Genomic DNA, 20,002 nt, shown 5'->3' on the forward strand with positions numbered 1-20,002 from the left:
AATAGGGGCAACGGAGGCAATTGCCTGCATGTAATTCCAGACCTAAGACCATATTCCTTAAATGAGGATGACGGAGCAGACAGTGTTCTTTCCAGCACAATTATATTTCTTGATGGAAATGCCTTTATCCGAGTCATCTCATAACTGAACTTCAACTAAATTAGTTAATCAACCTGGAAGTAAGCCATAGGTAAACTTGGAATCGGAATAACATATGATTCTATTCATCCACTGGTGAACTCTTCATCATCTAATAAAAATGCTTGAGACCGGAAGATGTTTTCAAGACTTTGTCAGAGATTCGTACTAATCGTACTTCCATACTTTTTTTTTCCTCAACAGAAAACATCAGACGTAAAAAGTAAAGACAGTTTCTTGTGAACTCCATCATCCAAGAAAAGTATAACCGTCGTCATCGTTTGATTCTGCATAACTCGCTGACTCGAGCACATCACAAGCTGTGATTCCATCCCGAAGAGGGATTCTTTCTATCCTAAACCACCACAAACTTGCCAGAAACAATGGAGAGATTATTAACTGAAACGAGGCTTGTCAACAGAATAGCATTGGCGCTATTACTGACGTTTATTTCAAGCTGCACGGGATCGTCAATTTTCCTAGACCAGGAGCCAAAGTTAGTGACGAACGAGGATTATCACACAAGTAAGTCATCTGTTTTATGTTTTTGTTGGAAAGTTTGTTTTTTCTTTTCAAGTGGTTAAGTCACATGAATGTAAGAATTGTTAGTCACTCGGGTTTTTAATACAAGGTTTAAAACGTTTTTAAACAGAAAGTAGAATTGCTAAGCAGGAGTTTGCTGCCAGCAACGCCGGTCAACCTGGTACCGGTAAATGCTTATCAGAAAGATGTTGATTACAACCAACATGTTGGAAGTTCTCCAAGGTGTTATTGATAAAACAGAACACCTTGGGTTGCATTTTGTACTTTCATGTTTTGATATCAAGAAGAAAAAAAGTACAACCCAGGATCTCGGGAGTGCAACAAACTTCACAGCAAGATAATCCTTACAGTTAATCTTAACAACACTTCCTCCAAAACTCCAAATCAATAACAAGAGTCCCCAAGGCTTTAGTTTCTCTGTTCCTGTCTCATTGATAAACTGCTGTCCAGAGAGACAATAGCTTGACAACAATGAGAACAAATGCAACGGAAGGGAGCCTCTTTTCTGGTCAAGGTAGTGTAAATAATAGCGGAGTCATTGTCCAGAATAAAAGCCCTGTGTCTGTAGCGTGCATCTCGGCTATCTGATGATCTTTTCACTCGAATGAAATGAGAGACGGAAGGGAAGTCAAAATATCTATTCTCTCTCTTCTTTTTTTTCTCCCTCAGGATCATTTGTTGTTCATTGATGGAAATATTTATAAATGTTGATAAAGAGTTATGTCACGATCCTGACCCAATTTCTTAGAGCTGCTTAAGCAGAAAATATAGCTTAACATTTTGCTGCTAAGGGAAAATGTGCGGAACACTAGTTACAAAATGTGACATGATAATTTGACTGGTAATCTTAATCTAGTAAGCATAATTGTGTTGTGCTTACTGTGCTCTATGAAACTGGGTCCTGCTACATAAAGCAGATTCTCTACAATATAAGAATGGAAATGATGAAGCGCTAATTTTACTTATTTTTTAAATTGCCAAAATTATACAGGTTTCCATTTTAGCCTATCTTCCAGAAGTTCATGAAAATATGATTTACTCTATCAAGAAATATTAGGCATTTCATTGAGGCAATGAATTCAATTTAACCAAAGCAATTCAGCATGGACTGAGTTAGGGTTAAACAATGCAAATCCTACTCACAGTCACATGAAAGTGTTGATGACAATTATGTTAATTTAAAATCTGTAATACTTTGAAATGTCCTTGGTGACATCGCTGTCATGTGACACAGCTTGTGTTCCTAAGGTCAACATTATAGTACACCCACAACAAGTTAAACATGGAACCAGTCAGTTAATGTTTGCTTTTGGTTCTTCACTTCTTCTCCACATGTGTACCAACCACACTGACTTTGGTGTTGTAAAACCTTTGTTGGCTGAAAGGCTCACCACAAAATGAATCCTGTTTTTGAGTATTTGGTTATGGTCTGCCGATGTTCTTTTTGAGATGTCATGGTCTTTTTTTCTTCTCTTTTTTTCTTTCTGTCTTCTTCCTTTTTTTAACTGTGTGTAGGCCCTACTCTGTTGCACCGTATTGTACAAGATTTGTGATTCATTCCATCAAAAAAAAGTTTGTTTTTAACTGTTCCATCATCCAGTGCTTTCCTTTTCACTGAAAGAAAAGTTTAGTTCACTTTCTTCTTGAGAAAAAAGGGAGAAACTTTATCCAGTCATCTCTGATTACAAGCTGACACATTTCCTTCCAAAACTTGGGACAAAAGATTCCTTTAGAATTGCTCAGCCATTGAACGCAAGAAATAGTGTGACCAACTTGGAGTTTTAGGTAACTTGGCCTTTTTGATTTATAAATAGGTTTTATTTGTAGGTTTTTCACACTTCACTGGGACACGCAAACAAATGGGAATATCCACACTTTTCAGCCACACACCCGACACCATTTTGTTTAATACAGGCCAGTGAATTCTGTGCTGGCGAGTACACCTGATCTGTAAAACTAAATAAATAGCAAGGTTATTTGTAGCACCCCATGGCATGCATGGTGGGGATAATGGTTGTTTCAGTTCAAATTTGGTCAGACCAAAGAATGTCTTCATCCAATCAGGGGGTGCCTTCATTAGGAAAGAAAATTTAAAACCGGGGCAAAAGTTAAGGATATTTAGGATGACTAGGAAACGGTTATTTTGTGTTTCTAAACTACTAAAGGATTTGAGATTAACTCATGAGTTTGAGGCTCTGAGGAATTAGCTCTGTGATTTTTTTCACCCATTTTGACAAACTAAAATGAGAAACTATCCTTATTTCAGTGAATGAACAGTTAATGTGTTTCAAAAAATCTCTTTGTGTTTTCAGGGAAAAATTAATTGTCAGTTGAATGACACTATGAAAACCCAATCTTTGAACCAACCTCCTCTCACTCAAATAATGAAGCCACAAAGTACACATTTTTTTCTTTTTTTCTTTATGAATATAAAGTACAAACCATCACAGTTTATTCAGATATGATTCACTGCCAATACAAACAGCACAACACTACCAGGTAAAGTGCCAACGCTAATGTGTATATTGTGTTGCTGAAAGAAGAAGCAAGCGGTCACAGAGCAAACATTTGTCTCACCTTGGTTCAAGAACAGACTATTATATATTGGTTGAAGGCTCAAAGTAAAGAACAAATATTTATTGTAGTAAATGTTCCACGTACATCCGGTTCAGCAAGATAAAGAAACAAAACTCTATACCCTCTTTTAATTCTACCCAACAAGATAGTAGTTCCGATTCCACGAAGAGAACAAAAGTACAAGAAACAAAGCAGTCTATAAAAAGCATGGCTTAAAAACAGCAGCTGCGCACATTTGCCCAATAAATATATATTTGAAAACATAGATATTGATCATCACATATTTATTCTATAGTCATGTCAACCTTGTCCTGCCAAAAGGCTCACTAATCCGACCTTTTCTATTAAATGACTCATTTCTATTCTGGGTGTTAAAAACAACATGGTTCATGATTAACCAGTGTCAGACTTTGACACATTCCGTGGCTTAAACTTGAAATTCAATCTTAATCGGCAATCGACCATAAAGCATAAAACCATAATTGGTTAGAGTCCCCACCTGTTTTATTTTATTTTATTTTATTTATTTATTTATTTTTTTTATTATAAAAAAGGATACATTTTAAACGATCTCAGGCAAAAAAAAATCATTAAAAATGGGTCGGCCGCCATTTAAAAAAAAAAGGGTGGAAGAAGGGGACATCCGCTAAACGAAAGCTTGTTTTAATCTCAAAAATTTAAGATTCTGATTTGTAAAGGTAAATTTTTACACTTCTGAATACTCAATGATCAATTGATAAAACGCAGAAACTCGCCTGAGAATCAACTCCACTCTGAATGCAGTTTTTGGAAATAATTTTGTACATCCTATCATTCAATTGTAAATGATACGAACAAAAGATGTTTTGAATAATTTACAAAATGCTTTGTGTTTGTCACAATCAGTTATCAGATTTAGTTAATCATTGAACTAGCCTTCAACCAGATTACAGGGGATTAAAGTACATACACCTTAATAAGAGACACACAAATATTATCTGAAATATGTTTTTTTATCATATCGCACTTTGGTCACTCTTCATGTTTTTTACTCCTGTACTGATGCATTTCTCACATTCCAAAAAGACGGATTTTATCTTTTTTTTTTACACAATGGAATAGTTTAAGGAAATGATTGCGACTGAAAATTCATGGCAATTCAATGCTTTGAAAACAGAACGACATGCATAAGACCCTGTCAAAACTGCGACATGAAACTGCAACAATTTCCACAAACCTCAAGCTCGAATAAATCCACTTAGAAAACGAAAAATCAATTTGACAACTAAATTTTTTTTATATTAAGTTTTACCTGCAAAAGAGGGTGATCAAGTTTCATTTAAGATTTTAAAGTGATAGAACCTCCCCTCCTCCACCCCCAGCATTCAGGAAGTAACAAATCAGGCAAAAATCCTTTCACAAATAAATTGATAGATCCTGTTGCATGATACTTATTGTTTTCATCTATAGGCCTCTTTGTTACAGTGTCAACATAGATAACTATCACTGATCAGAGTTTGTTTTCATAAGATTCTTGTTAAAGGAAAGTACACCCATACTGTTTGCTGATAGATAGATACTTTCAGTTCTGTCAGAACAAATATTGAAGTTACCATGTATAGATTCGGCAAAAGTTTGGCTTTTAGATTAGTTTCTTGTTTTTTTTATGAAAGAGTAGGGCCTACCAGTTCAGATAGAAAATCTGTTTTTTGTGGATGAATGACCATAAGTTATCACCAATAAATTTATTAGCAGAAAGGAAAGTTACACTCAGTGGGAACGATGATGCTGACATGAGCCACCCAAAATGCTTATTACAGAGTTCCCTGTTTACAAAATTATACAATGTAATTGTAAGCAGATCCATGAAATTGGGACGAGAGGTTTCTAAAATACTCTGAAACTTGATCAAATCTTATTTTCCAATTGTACCTGGTACCTATGTGTGCTAATAATTTTGCCATATTTTAATCTTATCTGACTACTGTGGGAGTAGGACATACTCAAGCAGTTATGGTAGTGAAAAGATGGGTTGGTTTCGTTCTGGGTTTGGATGTTGTTTTACATCATTACATGGATTAGTAAATGGCTGGAATAACGGCAAGTGGGAGTGGGCATCAAGGGTGTGGAGCATTACCAAGCGTTATGTTTGTATGAAATGATATCTTACCTCAAATGTTATAGTGTTGGTTTTGGGAATGTAAAGTGTCTTTAAAAATCTTCTGAACGCCTTTAGTTAGAGAAATGACACAAGTACATGTACATGTAGAACTGTAGGGGCCCTTTAAAAATATTGCTTTGTTGAATTAGGGTTTTATGGTTTCACAATGCAGCACTGCATGAATAGGAAACCAGATGACTTGACAGTTCCAGGTAATCTGATTGAAATTGAAAGTACTTCATGTGGAAACAAATGACAAAGTACAAAAAACTACCACTCACGAGTCCATGACAATTGTTGTTCAGACCACAAATACACCACACACACACCCCTAGAGTTGTGCGAGTACCACATTCATAGACCAGTTTTACAAAATGTTGTGGTAACTAAAGCATGAACGACCAAACTTCATCGAGCTGGTTTGCAACTTTTTCATTCCCTTTCTTCCCTGCCTGGGCCCTATTTTATAAAGCAGAAAAAAATCCAAGTTAATTCCGGTGCACAAAATGTGGGGCACCAGTCATTACAATGTAAACTTCATCAATAATTTTGTGGGTTGGTTGCCTGTTTCTGCTAAGCATGATCAGTCTAAGCTTGGCAAATTTTGGTGCCAACAGCTTTCCCAAACTGGACCATGTTCTCATCAAAGTTGTATTGTTGTCCCCAAGGGTGTTTGTACTTGAAAACGCTCCTTCCACAAATTGCGAGTTTAAGTTTGACCCCCAATGATTGAAGACGTTGGGGCAAATTGGCATTGATAAATGAGCAGGGCTTCTTGTAATACTAACTGTATTACATTGATAACACTGGTATGGATATAAATTGCCAAATAAGCAGTCGTCCTTCAACTAACACAGAACATTTGTGGCAAGCTTTGGCGTAGTTGGTAAACTTTTCCTAAAGCACTCCCTCAATCCTCCCAACATTTAAACCCTTTTTGAATTTAAGGAACCAACAAAAAAGCTTTCAGCCTATCCCAGATGGCACATGATTGATAGGATAACTAGTTACAATTACTTTTTACAAATGTACATGAAGTTTTCTGTAAGTGAAAAACTCTCTCGGATGAAAGGCAGTGAACAATGTTGCAAAACTTTGTAAGTTTGTTTTCTGTTTGGTTGTCAGTAAGTGGAGAGTACAATGTGAATTGGATCACTTGCCAGTGAGCCACTCCAAAATACCCAGCTTTCTCAACTGAACACTGAACAGCCACAAGCCAAACTACCAAAGCTTTTGCAAACGAAGTAAACAGAGTAACATACAATGTGTCTGTAACCGTCGCAGACATAATTGTATCAAGAATATCCCCTCTGGTAGTGTCTACCAAAAAGTGATTCTAACATTAATCTCCAAAAAGTTTTGTTAGGTTTGAACTGTTCTTGTATCTGTCAGAATTCATCAGCAAAGTATATTAACACTCGTCCTGTGTGGACTTTGGCTGGCATTTGGCTATGTGGTTGTCATCTTCATCATCATGTTGGTTTTAAGGCCGTTGTACACTCTGTTCTGGGTTTGCCTGTTCTCCCTATGGCTCTCCTCCACTTGGTCCTGTAGTCGCATCCCTTGCATCAACTCCAAGCAGTTGAAAACCAAGATGGGATGTACCCAAGGGATTTGGGATCCTCAGGGTGATATAATCCTCCCTCTTTTTTATAACTAGAATTGTTATCAATGATTAGGAGGAAGTAAGGGTACTTAATTTGTTGGGAGCCACTAACAAGAGTCTTTTCCCCATGGGAATTGAAGACTCACTATCTGAAGTAATGACGTTAGACACCTTTTTTACCACTCTGCTTTCTAACAATGATACCTGCCAGTTTGAACCTAACAGTCATATCATAGAGAAAGGACACTGCATGGTTTGCTTATACCCCCCCCCCCCTTAACTTTTGCTGCTCGTTAAATACTGCGAGGGGACAATGGTCACAACAAGACGTCTGATCATGCGTGAAACTTCAAACTGGTTCCTCTGAACCGAAGTGGGTAAACATTGCGCTGGGTAATTCGTAGTTTTGCACAATGGCACGAGACTGGCTCGGTTTTGGTAAACATGGTTATATTCAAATCAGCAGCGTTGACCCTTTGTGCAGATCTGTTTTTGAGTAAAGCTACTACTCTACCTTTACTTGACTTCTGTATGTGACGTTCGTAAAGTAAAAACAGAGATACTTTCATGTCTTCTTGGTTGTACAACCCTCAAGTAGAGAGGCATTTCTTCTCAATGATACTGTAGCCCACCTTGTTTGGCTGTAGTGTAAATGGCCCTCTGTTTAGTGTTAGCATCGCTCTCGTCAATGACAAGACTGATGTTAGAAGAGAGCCATAAGACCCCAGGTTTGGCTAATATTATTGGTGAACCACGGAGAAACCTGACATTCACACATTTTTAGTTATTAAGGCGGATTGTACATTTTCTAAATGAACCCCCAGATGTAGGCGTAGTGTTATAATAAACATAAGACTGTACACGCACATAAAAAGGTAAGTGCATAATACAGTGTCAACAGTTTTGGGCAGGTGCATAAACATGCATGCTCATTTAAATTCCTGTGGTTTTCAAGACATTGCAAGAGAGATTATTATTAGTAGATTATTATTAGCAATCAATGTCAGGAAGGCAATGGCTGCTGTATATTGCCCTTGGGCCATTTTCATGGAGCAACTGTAAGCAGACAGTGACGCTTAGCAAGTTTCAGTTTTGTGTTTTTCACATACGTACAGTATTGTGTAGTAGGCCTACACAATTACTTATGCTGTATATGTTTGGAGTAATCCCCAAAGCGATGTAAGATAAATCACCATAGTTAGTAAGCCCAAATATACTCGACGTACATAATCATCTTGTAACACATTTGAGGGATAAGTCCCAAGCCACCATATATTCACCTAGCAATCATCTCTTAGTAAGATTTTACTCTGTCAAAAGGGTGAACCTTATTCCAAGGCTTGCATGAAAGCCGTTTCTTAATTTGAATTCAGACACAAAAAAACCACGTCTTGTGTGTTACTTGCCCAATTTGTTTCGTCACAATGTGCTCTAAGTCTGCTTTACAGAACCGCACAAATAAGCAGATCAAGAACTAAAGCCCCAACGAAGGCCTCTTTTATAAACTCTCATTCACTTTCCTTTCCTTAAAATTTTGTTTCTTCTGTTAAAAAAACGTCAATCCCATGGTTAACCTCAAGCATGGCTAAACCTGCGTGTTGGGATCCGGCCTCTGTTTGTACACACCCCATGAGGTTCTTTCCAACTAAAACATCGGGCCAGGACCAACGGGGCATGATTGAACCCATATTGTTCCCGCTTCAGTCATCCATACACTGCACCAATAGAGTGAAAAGATAGTTTAAAAAGAAGTAGATGTACCATGAAGGACATGGTATAGAGTTTTTTTTCTTTTTCGGTACACAATATTTCCTGCTGCGTCACAGCTTATGGTTCTGTACAGTTTATACAAGGTGATTGTAATTTTCCGTGAAGGACTACCATATACGGCCACCAGCAGGGGCTTATGTGGGCCCAATTAAAGATACTTTTTTCTGAGCCAACAATAGATGATTTATGGTGCGGAGGTGTTTTATCCCACACTAAACCACCTTCATGGCCTTCTGTAGGTTGCTTTGTTATTCCACAAATTAGTTAGTGAAGGAATAGACACCAATTGCTTATTAATTTGTGATTTCATCACCGTCTTTTTTTTTTGTACCGCTGAAAAAACCTGTTGAATTCCCATTGAACAATCGTCGCAATTATTGTCATTATTGGATTTTTGGCGATGCTCCTCCCTGCACAACTAATTGACAAAAGTCTCACCCTGTAAATGAAGAAGTGTCACCCTCTAGTGGTGAAGGTGTGAACTTGAAGGATTGACATAGATACAGGCCAACAATGGGGTTTTGGGGAAGCATAGAGGTGTCAAAGGTGTGGTTGTTTTTTACCTTGTCAATAATGTCCGCTCTTTATATTAGTTATATGACTACTGCATCCTAGTTGAAGAGATTTCTTCTAAAATGTTTGTTTTAGGGTCTCAACAACAAAGATTCACTATGATTGTCTTGAAATGTAATCTTGCCAGACATACTGTAGAGGTTTATTGACCTAAAAATATGGTGTTTTAACTGCCATCTGGCCAGCAGACCTCCTTTAAGGAAGAAGTGTAAATTACATCAGTGATAATGGAAAGTAATCTTTTTTCCTTCATCTAAAACTGAATATATTTTTTTCCTAAGCACCATCCTGTTATTGTGTTTTTTTGGCGCTGTTGGATGTATAGTGAAATACATTTTTGAAAATTACTGTAATATATCCAGTCCAGTTTGTGTTTTGGAAGGGTTTCAGCATTGGCTGTTTTTGTGTGATTCACTAAAAATTTCATGTGTTTCTTTTTCCCCTGTTTTTTTTTTCATCAGAATTGAATACATTCAGAGGAGAAAGTCTAACAGCAATGTCGTTATCGGCGGACAGAAGAAAACTCAACTTGGGGGCAAAGAACAAGTTCTACATTGTGGATCTTTCACAGCCTTTTGGAGAACTTGCAGCCGTAACAGTAAGGACTTGGAACTCGTCCCGATCTGATACCAACAGTTGCCTGATGAAGGGAAAGCAGAATTGGCAATGCCAGAACTTTATCCAAGTTGTCCTCAAGAACGATGGTGAGAACCGGTTGATGGTGTGTGGAACCAATGCGTGGGCACCCCAGTGTCGGTACTATCAGGTAAATATATCAGGATGTTTAGACTGAAATGTTCACCAATGCAGGTGTGGTTCATAATAATGGGAGACTTTTGTGGACACTAGGTGGCAGCAGACTTATAAGCTAAATCCATTGTTCTCACAGAACATAGGGCCTTTTCGAAAGCACAGCTTCGGCTTCGGATTCGGCTCAGGCTAGCTTCGCCCCGCAGTTGTTTTGACAATTTGCGCGTGCTTTGCGTACTTGGTCAGGGCTTCAGACGAGAGGAAAGGGCCTTTGTAATCGGTGGAATTTAACCTGGTAAGTCTGCTGCCACCTTGCGTTTCAAAGTCTCCCAAAATACTGATCCCTTAACTTTTTCAGTGAGTGGCCAACAGGACCAGTCAGCTTGCCGTTTCACTAGTTCCCATCAGCTTGTCGCACTAGTCCATTTTTTTCAAATGAAAAGGGGAGTGCTTTATGAGTGAATTTTACAAAATTAGTAACCAGTGATTGGCCAGCGGACCACTGATAGTGATAGAGGGAGAATGCTAATGTGTATAATGCAAAATCTGGCGATACTGCTGTGGCTATGTCTTAGCTGTAGCTGCAGTGCTGAATTATAAGCAGATGATCCAGCCATAGCCAAAGCCGAAGCCATTGATTCTTATACAATACAATTGTTCCCAACAGCAAATGTTTACTGAAGGCTGACATACTAATGTGTTTGTATGGTTAGGTTTGTTCAGTACTATAATCCCTGTCTGCTAATTTCACAATGCAGCCCAAACTTGTTTGGTCACAAGCTTATAGTAATCCTGTGTAGGTAATAATATTTAGCTGGTTCCCTTGCTACATTGGTTTCCTTGCACATTGCAGGCATAATATTCTTCCTACTGAAGTCTGCTCTCCGATTTTTGTTTTACCCTCAGAAAAATCAGCAAAGTTGGCATTGAAAAGCCTAAACCATGTGTAGTAGGATCAGCCCTTGTACTCAATAAAATGTGCATACTTCTTTAGAAGGGCTAACTATCATGCCTGACATTGGTTTCAAGTCAATTCGATTCAATTCACAAATTGTATACATACAGTTGAAACAAATAAACAATGAGTTTAATTTATGAAGAGATGGATGCGATGCCACACAATTCAACAATAAAATGTATAGAAACGAGGTTTCCAATGCAGAAACAAAGCCACAGGAAACAATAAGAGTACAATCGGATGGTTAGAACAGTTGTGGGGAACCACCAAATGTTACTCAGAATATCTTTTAAATTTAGCTTGGGTTGAACAAAGACAAAATTGATTAGAGCGAGACTCTAACAGGCTGCAACCTCCTGATTAACGTGCCAATGCTCTATCAACCGAATGAGGCTAGATAGCTCAGCTGATAGAGTACTGGCACGGTAATTTGGAGGACTCGGGTTCAAGTCCTACACTTATTAATTTTCTTTGTGTGAAAAAAAAAAACCCAGAAATTATTTAAAATAGTCAGTTTTTCATGTGGTTCATTACTTGATACCTACTAATTTGACAGAAGTCAAAATGGCTGCCAGTATTTCAAATGAGTTGCTGCTTCATAATGAGGCATATTGATGTTGAAGGTGGTACCCACAATTATGTCATTTAATACATAATATACCGGCAGCAGCAGACACCTTGATTTACACTTTGTGTTGTTTTTTTCTGATTTACACTTGGCCCATTTGCACATAGTATGCAAGGGAACACTGTAGGATCTTAAGTGTCAAGTTATAGAGTACAGACAACCCTTGACAGCTGCTGACTGGGTCAAGGGTCAGTCGTCCCAAAGGAGATCAAAACCAGTGGAGTTGGGGTTTTTTGTTTGAATACACACACCCTTCTCATTGTTGGCAAACTTAAACTAATTAGCCTTTTTGAGGTATGGTGGCTGCTATTTAGGAGTGTACTGTGTGATTTGGGTGTATACAGACAAATTTACCCAAACCTAATAGTGTTCCAGTAATGTGCCCACAATAACTCAAGATGGCTCACGCTAAAGACCGTGCTAATATAAATAGTTGAGATGAAAATCAAATTATCTCACTTCTAGTCACCATTTCAAAATTAATTTCAATAGGTACTTAAAGGAAATAATAGTTTTCACGATTTTATTCCCTTATTTATTGCGGTAGTGCAGCAGATTGTGACGGTGAAAGTTTATCAGATATTATTTTGTGTTTCTCAGAGATAGACCACAAATTATATGAACCTTCGTTTTTTTAAAACAAGCATGCAACTTATCAGCTGATCTGTCCGCTTTTGGTTTCTGAGCTGCACCATGCATTAAAAAATGAAAAACGCTGTACAACAAAGTCTAGTTGCAAGTGCCAGCCTCGCTCTTCTTTTTGTGTGTAGGCCCAAGTGATAACCTGCTGTTGCATGTGTCTGTAAAAAGCCAGCATTTAATAGCTGAGGCTAGCATGATGGTGATGTGTGTGAACACCAGGCACACACTCCCTTTCTGTTTGAGGGTCACTTCATCACGTCAAACCCAACAAACCCTCTCCTTGTCTCATCTTCCATTTGACAACCAGAACAGACACACATCAAGGCCAATCACATTTCACTCACTTCAACGTTTCTTAAAGGCACACTGTTCGGTGTTGAGAAGGACTTTATGGTCACACCATTTTTTGATGGGAAAAGTTTCACGAGCCATTAGAAATTTGAATCATTTTCATGGTATTGTAAATCTCACTTTGAGAGTTTATTTGAAATTGATTTGATAATGTTATTTGATTCAGCTAACAATACCAGCCACAGTTTCCGATCAGTACATGTACTTCAGCACTTTGCTTTGTCAGGAAGTAGCAAGATGTTATGCTTTGATTTTGAAATGTTTTTTGTGTCTTTAAAAGATATGACACCCCCATCCCTAAAAAATAAAAGAATAAAAAAGTGAAAACAGTAGGGCCTATCCTTCCCTTAACACCACCCTGGAAGTTCGAAGGTTCCTGATTACCCAATGTTAAAGGCAGAGGACACTATTGGTAATTACTCAAAATAACTATTAGCATCAAACCTTACTTGGTAAAGAGTAATGGGGAGAGGTTGATAGTATAAAGCATTGTGAGAAACGGCTCCCTCTAAAGTGACGTAGTTTTCAAGAAAGAAGTAATTTTTCACGAATTTGATTTCGAGACCTCGGATTTAGAATTTGAGGTCTTGAAATCAAGCATCTGAAAGCACACAACTTCGTGTGACACAGGTGTTTTTTCTTTCATTATTATCTCGCAACTTCGACGACCGATTGAGCTCAAATCTTCACAGGTTTGTTGTTTGATGTATAATGTTGAGATACACCAAGTGAGAAAACTGGTCTTTGACAATTACCAATAGTGTCCAGTGTCTTTAGGACCCAACAAATGAATAATAACATATTGGTTGAATCACAGCCCTACGGGATTGACAAAAGGCAGCTTTTATAGATCACAAACTGTACACACATTTCCCTATCATTTTTGTAACCTTAGATTTGCTCTATTGTGTAGCTGTACATACATGTACTAATGGTCCTAGTACCTTTGCATGTAGGCCCTACCCACCTCAGACCTGTACTAAGTACAATACCCCATTGATAAGTGACAATGCCATAACCAGTGACTAGACAAACCATACATGTCTCTATTGATCTTTTAAAGAATTGAGATGAAAAGATAGTTTTGTGGATGAGTGGAGGAAGTGGGGGTCAAGCTTCATACACTGATAAACCCAGTCAGGCAGAAAGGGATTGCAATTCCTTGAAAGGTTACAGGCATAAAGGAACCCATTAGGGTGTTCTTGGTTCTAGAGTGGTCAATGGTTTGGTTTTCTCACAGACAAGTCAGGCTGGTTCCATGTTTGCTTGTTTATATAGTTCTTTTTATGGTTTATGCAGCCATTTGAATTTTAGCCCGTTCAAGTCAATGTAACCAAACCGAGGAGCTAGGGCCCAATTTCATAGAGCTGCTAAGCACAAAAAATTTGCTAAGCATGAAATTTCTTCCTGGGTGAAAACAGGATTACCAACATATAGAAGAGTTTGCGGTAACACCATGTGTTACCGCAAACTCTTCTATATCTTATTTCCACCGTTTCCACCATGCAAAGTTTCAAATCCTACTTAAGGACTACCAACCAAATTTCAATTTGTTGCATATTCCTTGTTACTGGTATTCAGCTGTTGTTTGCTCATCCAGAAAATCACGTTGAAATTTGGTTGGTAATCCTGTTTTTATCAAGAAAGAAATTTCATGCTAAGCAAATTTTTGTGCTTAGCAGTACTATGAAATTGGGCCATGGTCTCAAAATCCATTACATTTGTTTCATTAGGAATATTTTCTACAAGTCGAGAGTATTTAAATTTGCATTCAAAACCTTGCTAAGCCTTTTTCAAAATACAAATTTTCATGTCAAAGTCAGTCAGGGAAAAAAAAAAGTCCTGTTACATAGGAAATGTTTCAATAGGATCTAGGACTTCTACAGATTAAAGCTGTTGAAATATTGCTGTCATTTTGGATTAGTGGCCCTCTTTATCAGACAGACTGAGCTCTTGCTCAGTGGGAGAGTGGGAGACAAGAAACTGTGGAACTGAAGTGAGGGATATTTGTTGTGACAGTCTTGTCTGCTAATTGTCTTGGTTGAATCATGTCTTGTTCTACTGGTGTAGATGCAGTATAGTCACTCCGGAAAGACATCTTTGATTTGATTTGATTTGATTTGATTTGATTTGAATTGATTTTGATTTAATTGGCAAACTACTTGGACATTACACTGTACATGTCTGTGGAAATGGACCGAAAACAGCAGACAATGTTGAACTGTTCATTACTTAATTGTAAAACAAACAACAGTTTTACCAAAAATACTTTGAATGTTGTTATGGATGACTGGAAGGACTTCACGGTCGGAACGACTTGGTTTCTGTCAATAAAAACAAATTATGAAGGTTGGCTTGGTTAGGGACTCAAAAACCATTCTGTAGCAAATGACTCCTTAGATACATGTCGGTCCCTCTCAACATCTTACATTATAAAGTCTAGGGGATCTATCTGTAGGCAATTTTTTTGTGTCAGCTACGGAATTCGGAGTGGCCAGTTGATGGACAAATACATTTAATAAAAAGTTGCCATTTATTATATATCCCCAATGCTAGAATACTGTCATTCAAAGAAATGTTTATAAATATTATTAATTCTTTTTGTGTTTATTTTTTATTTCTTTGCAGCCGAACTCTCTGGATGATTTTCAACCTATTTCTGGCAGCTACAGATGCCCGTTCAGTCCGATGCAAAGAAGTACTGCATTGTTTGCAGGTAAAATAAAAATGTCTGTAGTTTTAATATAATTGTCGGTAAAGAACAGACCATGAATGATTCATTTTGTCTTTGTTCGTACATTTATAGAAAATTCTTTCTGAAAGAAAAATCGCATTGGTAATTTATTTCAAATTGTACCTAGTTATAAAAATAAGTAACCACTTGTTCTTATCCCTTTTCCCACCAAGTTGTTAAAGTCATTGAACCTTCTTCTTGTCCAGAACACAAATAATGTTATTATAGTAGGATTTTAATAATATAAGATTTCCTTAAATTGTTGAAAAATAATTGTTACAATTTTTGTTTACAGAGAGTTCTTTATATACTGCCACCGTGACAAGTTTTACGGCGGTTGATTCTGCAATTATGCGCAGCGTGACGGGACCACAGATTCGGACCAAAGTAGTTGATACAAAATGGCTGAAAGGTACGTACTTAATGTCCTATGTTGAACGTAGCATTACAGCACAGTTGTAAGCACAGGTTTAGCTTCATCTAAAATGAAGTGAAGAAAATTTTATGCTAATGAGCCAGATACCAGTCTGGTAACCTTATTCTGCTAAGCAAAATTCATATTGCAAGTGGTGGCTTCTTCTTGTGCTCAACCTATTTTAAGAAATCCGGCAGTTGCTCCAGTTCAAAAAGTTGCTTAAGCACAGATCTTAGCAAAGCACAACAAATTTTGCTTAGCAGAATTAAGCCACCAGCCACAATACCATGTTATATGTATTGTTTGCAACTTGTTTCATGTTGAATTTTTGCTTGTTAGAATATTTGTATAAGCACTCGTGTCTGCTTAAGTAGCTCTAAGGTTTATAGCCATGTACTCAAACCTTACAAAAGTAGTAAGCAAATTTCGTTGACTTTTCTTTAAATTCAAGGTTAGTTATTCAATGCTAGTGTTGTTTATATGTACGCCGACCAGGCTCACTTCTCCATGTGACTGACGGAGATAAATACCAAATTGAAAATCAACATGAGTAGATGCTTAGAACAAGTTTCTATGGTATAATCCTAAATGTCATTACTGTATTATAATCCAGAGATCGATTCAATTGCCAGATGTCGCCAACTGCATGATATGAGCTACTCACTGAGTAATGATGACAGTGCAGTTGGTGGCTGCAGACAAAACTCATTCAATCCTTAGTAACTTTGGAAAATATAGCTGACATTTAAAGTAAAATAAGACTATTCATTTTGGTTTTACCCGTATAATAGTGCTGTATACTCTGTACTGTCCAGAGTTCTGTCCAAAAAATCACAGGCATATTACTCGGGTAGCCATTCTAGAGCAATTCTAGAGCAGTGTCATACCAACTAGACCACCGAGATTGCCCGGTAGCTAGTGGCAGTTTGAATCCTATGTTTTAGCAGTGGGTACTGCAAACGATTTAACATATATTAAAACAGGACTGTCGGAAGTCAGATTCCCGCTTGTGTCACATATCATAAGATTTTTCCCTGTGTTTTTATTTTGCCGTAGTTCCCGAGTTTATCAATTCCTTTGAGGTTGGTGACTGGGTCATGTTCTTCTTCCGTGAGATTGCTGTGGAGCATGTCAACTCTGGCGAGGTAAGTTGTTCAGTTTTACTCAAACACAACCCTTGGAGAGATGAAGGGGCTCAATATGAAACACACTATGTTACTTCATAGCTCTCTGAAGTTAGTGGTGTTTGAAGCTTTGCATGGTGTTGCAGGCGGGCCTGATAGGGAGCAACAAAGGCGATGCCTCCATGCCCCCTGGGCATTGCCTTGGTGCCCTTAAAATGCTCCATTAGAAATTTACTAACTCCTCATAGAGTGCCCTTTATCAAGGAGAAAATGCCCTGGTGCCCTTGCCCTTTCAAAAGCGAAGCGAATAGGCCTGTTGTTGACAAAATAAGAAGCAACTATAAAATAGTAGACTTGCAGGTACAACTTCTCCTCTGGAGGAGTGTTGGCTCTGAAAAGTGCCAGTAATTCTGAAGTTGTTTACAATTATTTTAACAATATATGTCAATCGGTATTTTGATGATCGAGTCTGTGTGTATTGTGCAGGTATGTGATTTATCAGGGTATTTACTGATTCCAGATTTTCTTGAGAGAGGCAAAATTACCATCAAAAAGATAAAAGACTTTGCCTGTGAGACCAAACCCTTAGATATCTACTCATATTTGAAATGATGTAGAAAGTCTGTAAAACTCTATAATTTAACATTTTGCAATTCTATTGGGTTTGTTTATCTCCATGAAAAGAGGGAACTTATACCAACCTTTCAGTATTTTTCATTTTTATACAATCTCATCATTGATTGCGTCAATAAAATTGCAATATAATTATTGCAATATAATTATTGATGCGGCTGGTGGGTTTTGTCAGCTTGTAACTTTTGTATCTAGACAGGAAAAAAAGGAAAAAAAAAAACACTGAAAGAAAATTTGACAACCTTATGACAAGCTTTCATGGATTTTGTTTCTCTCTTTGCAGGCCATCTATTCTCGTGTAGCCAAGGTGTGCAAGAGCGACCAAGGTGGAGACTGGGTTGCGGATGGAACCTTCACGACCTTCCAGAAGGCTCGGCTTAACTGCTCCTTTCCTGGAGCATTCCCATTCTACTTTAACTACCTACGTAAGTAGATATCCCCCATCCCCTATAAAGCTTGGTCTCGAACGAGTGGTTTTCAACTGTGAGTATGGGTTATGTCGGCTGCTGTTTAATACTGCAACTCAAGTAGAGGCTCGGATGTAACCAAACTCGCATCTGCAGCTGTCAATGCTGGCAAGGGATAAAAAAAAGAACAAAAATTGTCCTTCATCTGTTTTGAGATCTGCATCATCCATGTTTTAGGTCTTGAAATAACCCACTGCACCAACAGCAATTGCTGTGGTGCTCTTTGCTATTGCTGTGGTGTCCTGTGGTGTCCTGCAAGGTTCTAAAACAAATTTACTTTTCTCTCAGATAAGTGCCTGTTAAAAAAAACAGAGGGAAATTGCTGTGCCCCTTCAAGAACGAATTCAGGGCCTGCATGGGATAAACAAACAAAAAATCTGACTTGAGATCTGCAACATACCTGTTTACAATCTTATAGTAGCTGAAGCACACATAAAATTACTTTTGATTTTGATAAATACTTGCTTGGAATCTCGCTGTTTGAAGCAATTTTGTTCTCTCCACAACAGAGCAGTGTTGCTCAGCTGCATTACTTTTTAGTGGTTTACTGATTGACATTGTTTGAGGGGCCCATGAAGCTGAACTGCAACAATATTGCATTCTTTAAACACATCTTTTATAAATAAAATAAAATTACAGTTACGAAAAACAAACGTCAGGTCTTACATTTATGCCATTAAGAAATTTTAGCAGACTTAGGTCAGTACAAAAAAAAACCACATACTGTTAACATGGACGGGGCTCAATGGACTTTTGCAATCTTATCCCCTGTCATTCCACTCACTGTAACCAAACGAAGGGAGACAACATAGACTTGCCCCTTTTTCACACTGCAAGCTTTGATGCACTTTAATGTTGAAAAACTGTTAACCAGCCAGAATGCCATACATTTACCATTGTTGTTACTGGTACCCCGGTCATTTCTTGCTTAGCCTTCAAGTTTGATAAGCAGAATTTTCTGCTTAACAGCTTTATAAGATTGGGCCTAGTTCTTCAATGTCATGAAGTTCTTGTTAAAGGCAGTGGACACTATTGGTAATTACTCAAAATAATTATAAGCATAAAACCTTACTTGGTGACGAGTAATGGGGAGAGGTTGATGGTATTAAACGTTGTGAGAAACGGCTCCCTCTGAAGTGCCGTAGTTTTTGAGAAAGAAGTAATTTTCCACGAATTTGATTTCAAGACCTCAGATTTAGAACTTGAGGTCTCGAAATCAACCATCTAAACGCACACAACTTCGTGTGACAAGGGTGTTTTCTTCTTTCATTATTATCTCGCAACTTTGATGACCGATTGAGCTCAAATTTTCACAGGTTTGTTATTTTATGCATATGTTGAGATACACCAACTGTGAAGGCTAGTCTTTGACAATTACCAATAGTGTCCGCTGCCTTTAAGTCGAAGTTCATCCTCGCGTATAAATTCACAAGCTTCGATCAGCGCCCTCCAGGGGTCAAACAGGCTAATGTTTGCGCTTACTTCATACATACTTGCGCATATTTTGTCTCCTTTTTTTTATCATCTACGATACTGCAGCAAGGCGTTACACGGCTGCATGAAATTCATTTCAAGTAAACAAAGTCTTACAGCTGAACTTCTGACGTCGATAATATCTGTGGAATTTATAATTGCATGCGGGAAAGCTTTTAAAATGGCTCGGATGTTAAAGCGTTCTGGGCAAATCATTGAAAGTAGAAGTTGATGTGGTAAAGCTATCTGTTGATAGTTATCATTGGGAGAGATGAAATTATGGTATTTCCGATAAACTTTCTTCAAGAAAACAACATTGTTTGACCTAAAAATGACCTCAAATAGTGTTGTTGTTCGAGGCCACTTTGGGGTTACAACTTCCCCCTTTTGAAAGCAACACCCCCTTCAAAATGGCTGGCAAAAGCCACAAGTGTATAAAACATTAGCCATATAATGTGTTTTCCATTGAGAGAGACCCAC

General features: G+C 37.8%; 1 protein-coding gene across 13 annotated transcripts in view; it reads left to right on the plus strand.

Annotated features, from left to right (window-relative positions):
• The window catches only part of LOC117295312 (semaphorin-6D-like), a 63,594-nt gene that overhangs the window by 10,538 nt on the left and 33,054 nt on the right, over window positions 1–20,002 (plus strand). For all 13 annotated transcript variants that reach the window (XM_033777870.1, XM_033777875.1, XM_033777871.1 and 10 more), the window contains exons 2-7: window positions 343–663; window positions 9,809–10,113; window positions 15,305–15,392; window positions 15,706–15,822; window positions 16,882–16,970; window positions 17,866–18,007. In XM_033777870.1, the coding sequence (XP_033633761.1) occupies window positions 522–663; window positions 9,809–10,113; window positions 15,305–15,392; window positions 15,706–15,822; window positions 16,882–16,970; window positions 17,866–18,007 (883 nt within the window). In that variant the 5' untranslated portion in view covers window positions 343–521. The remainder of the gene's footprint in view (window positions 1–342; window positions 664–9,808; window positions 10,114–15,304; window positions 15,393–15,705; window positions 15,823–16,881; window positions 16,971–17,865; window positions 18,008–20,002) is intronic.

This window comes from Asterias rubens, chromosome 10 (genome assembly GCF_902459465.1).
Source record: "Asterias rubens chromosome 10, eAstRub1.3, whole genome shotgun sequence".
Taxonomy (NCBI): domain Eukaryota; kingdom Metazoa; phylum Echinodermata; class Asteroidea; order Forcipulatida; family Asteriidae; genus Asterias; species Asterias rubens.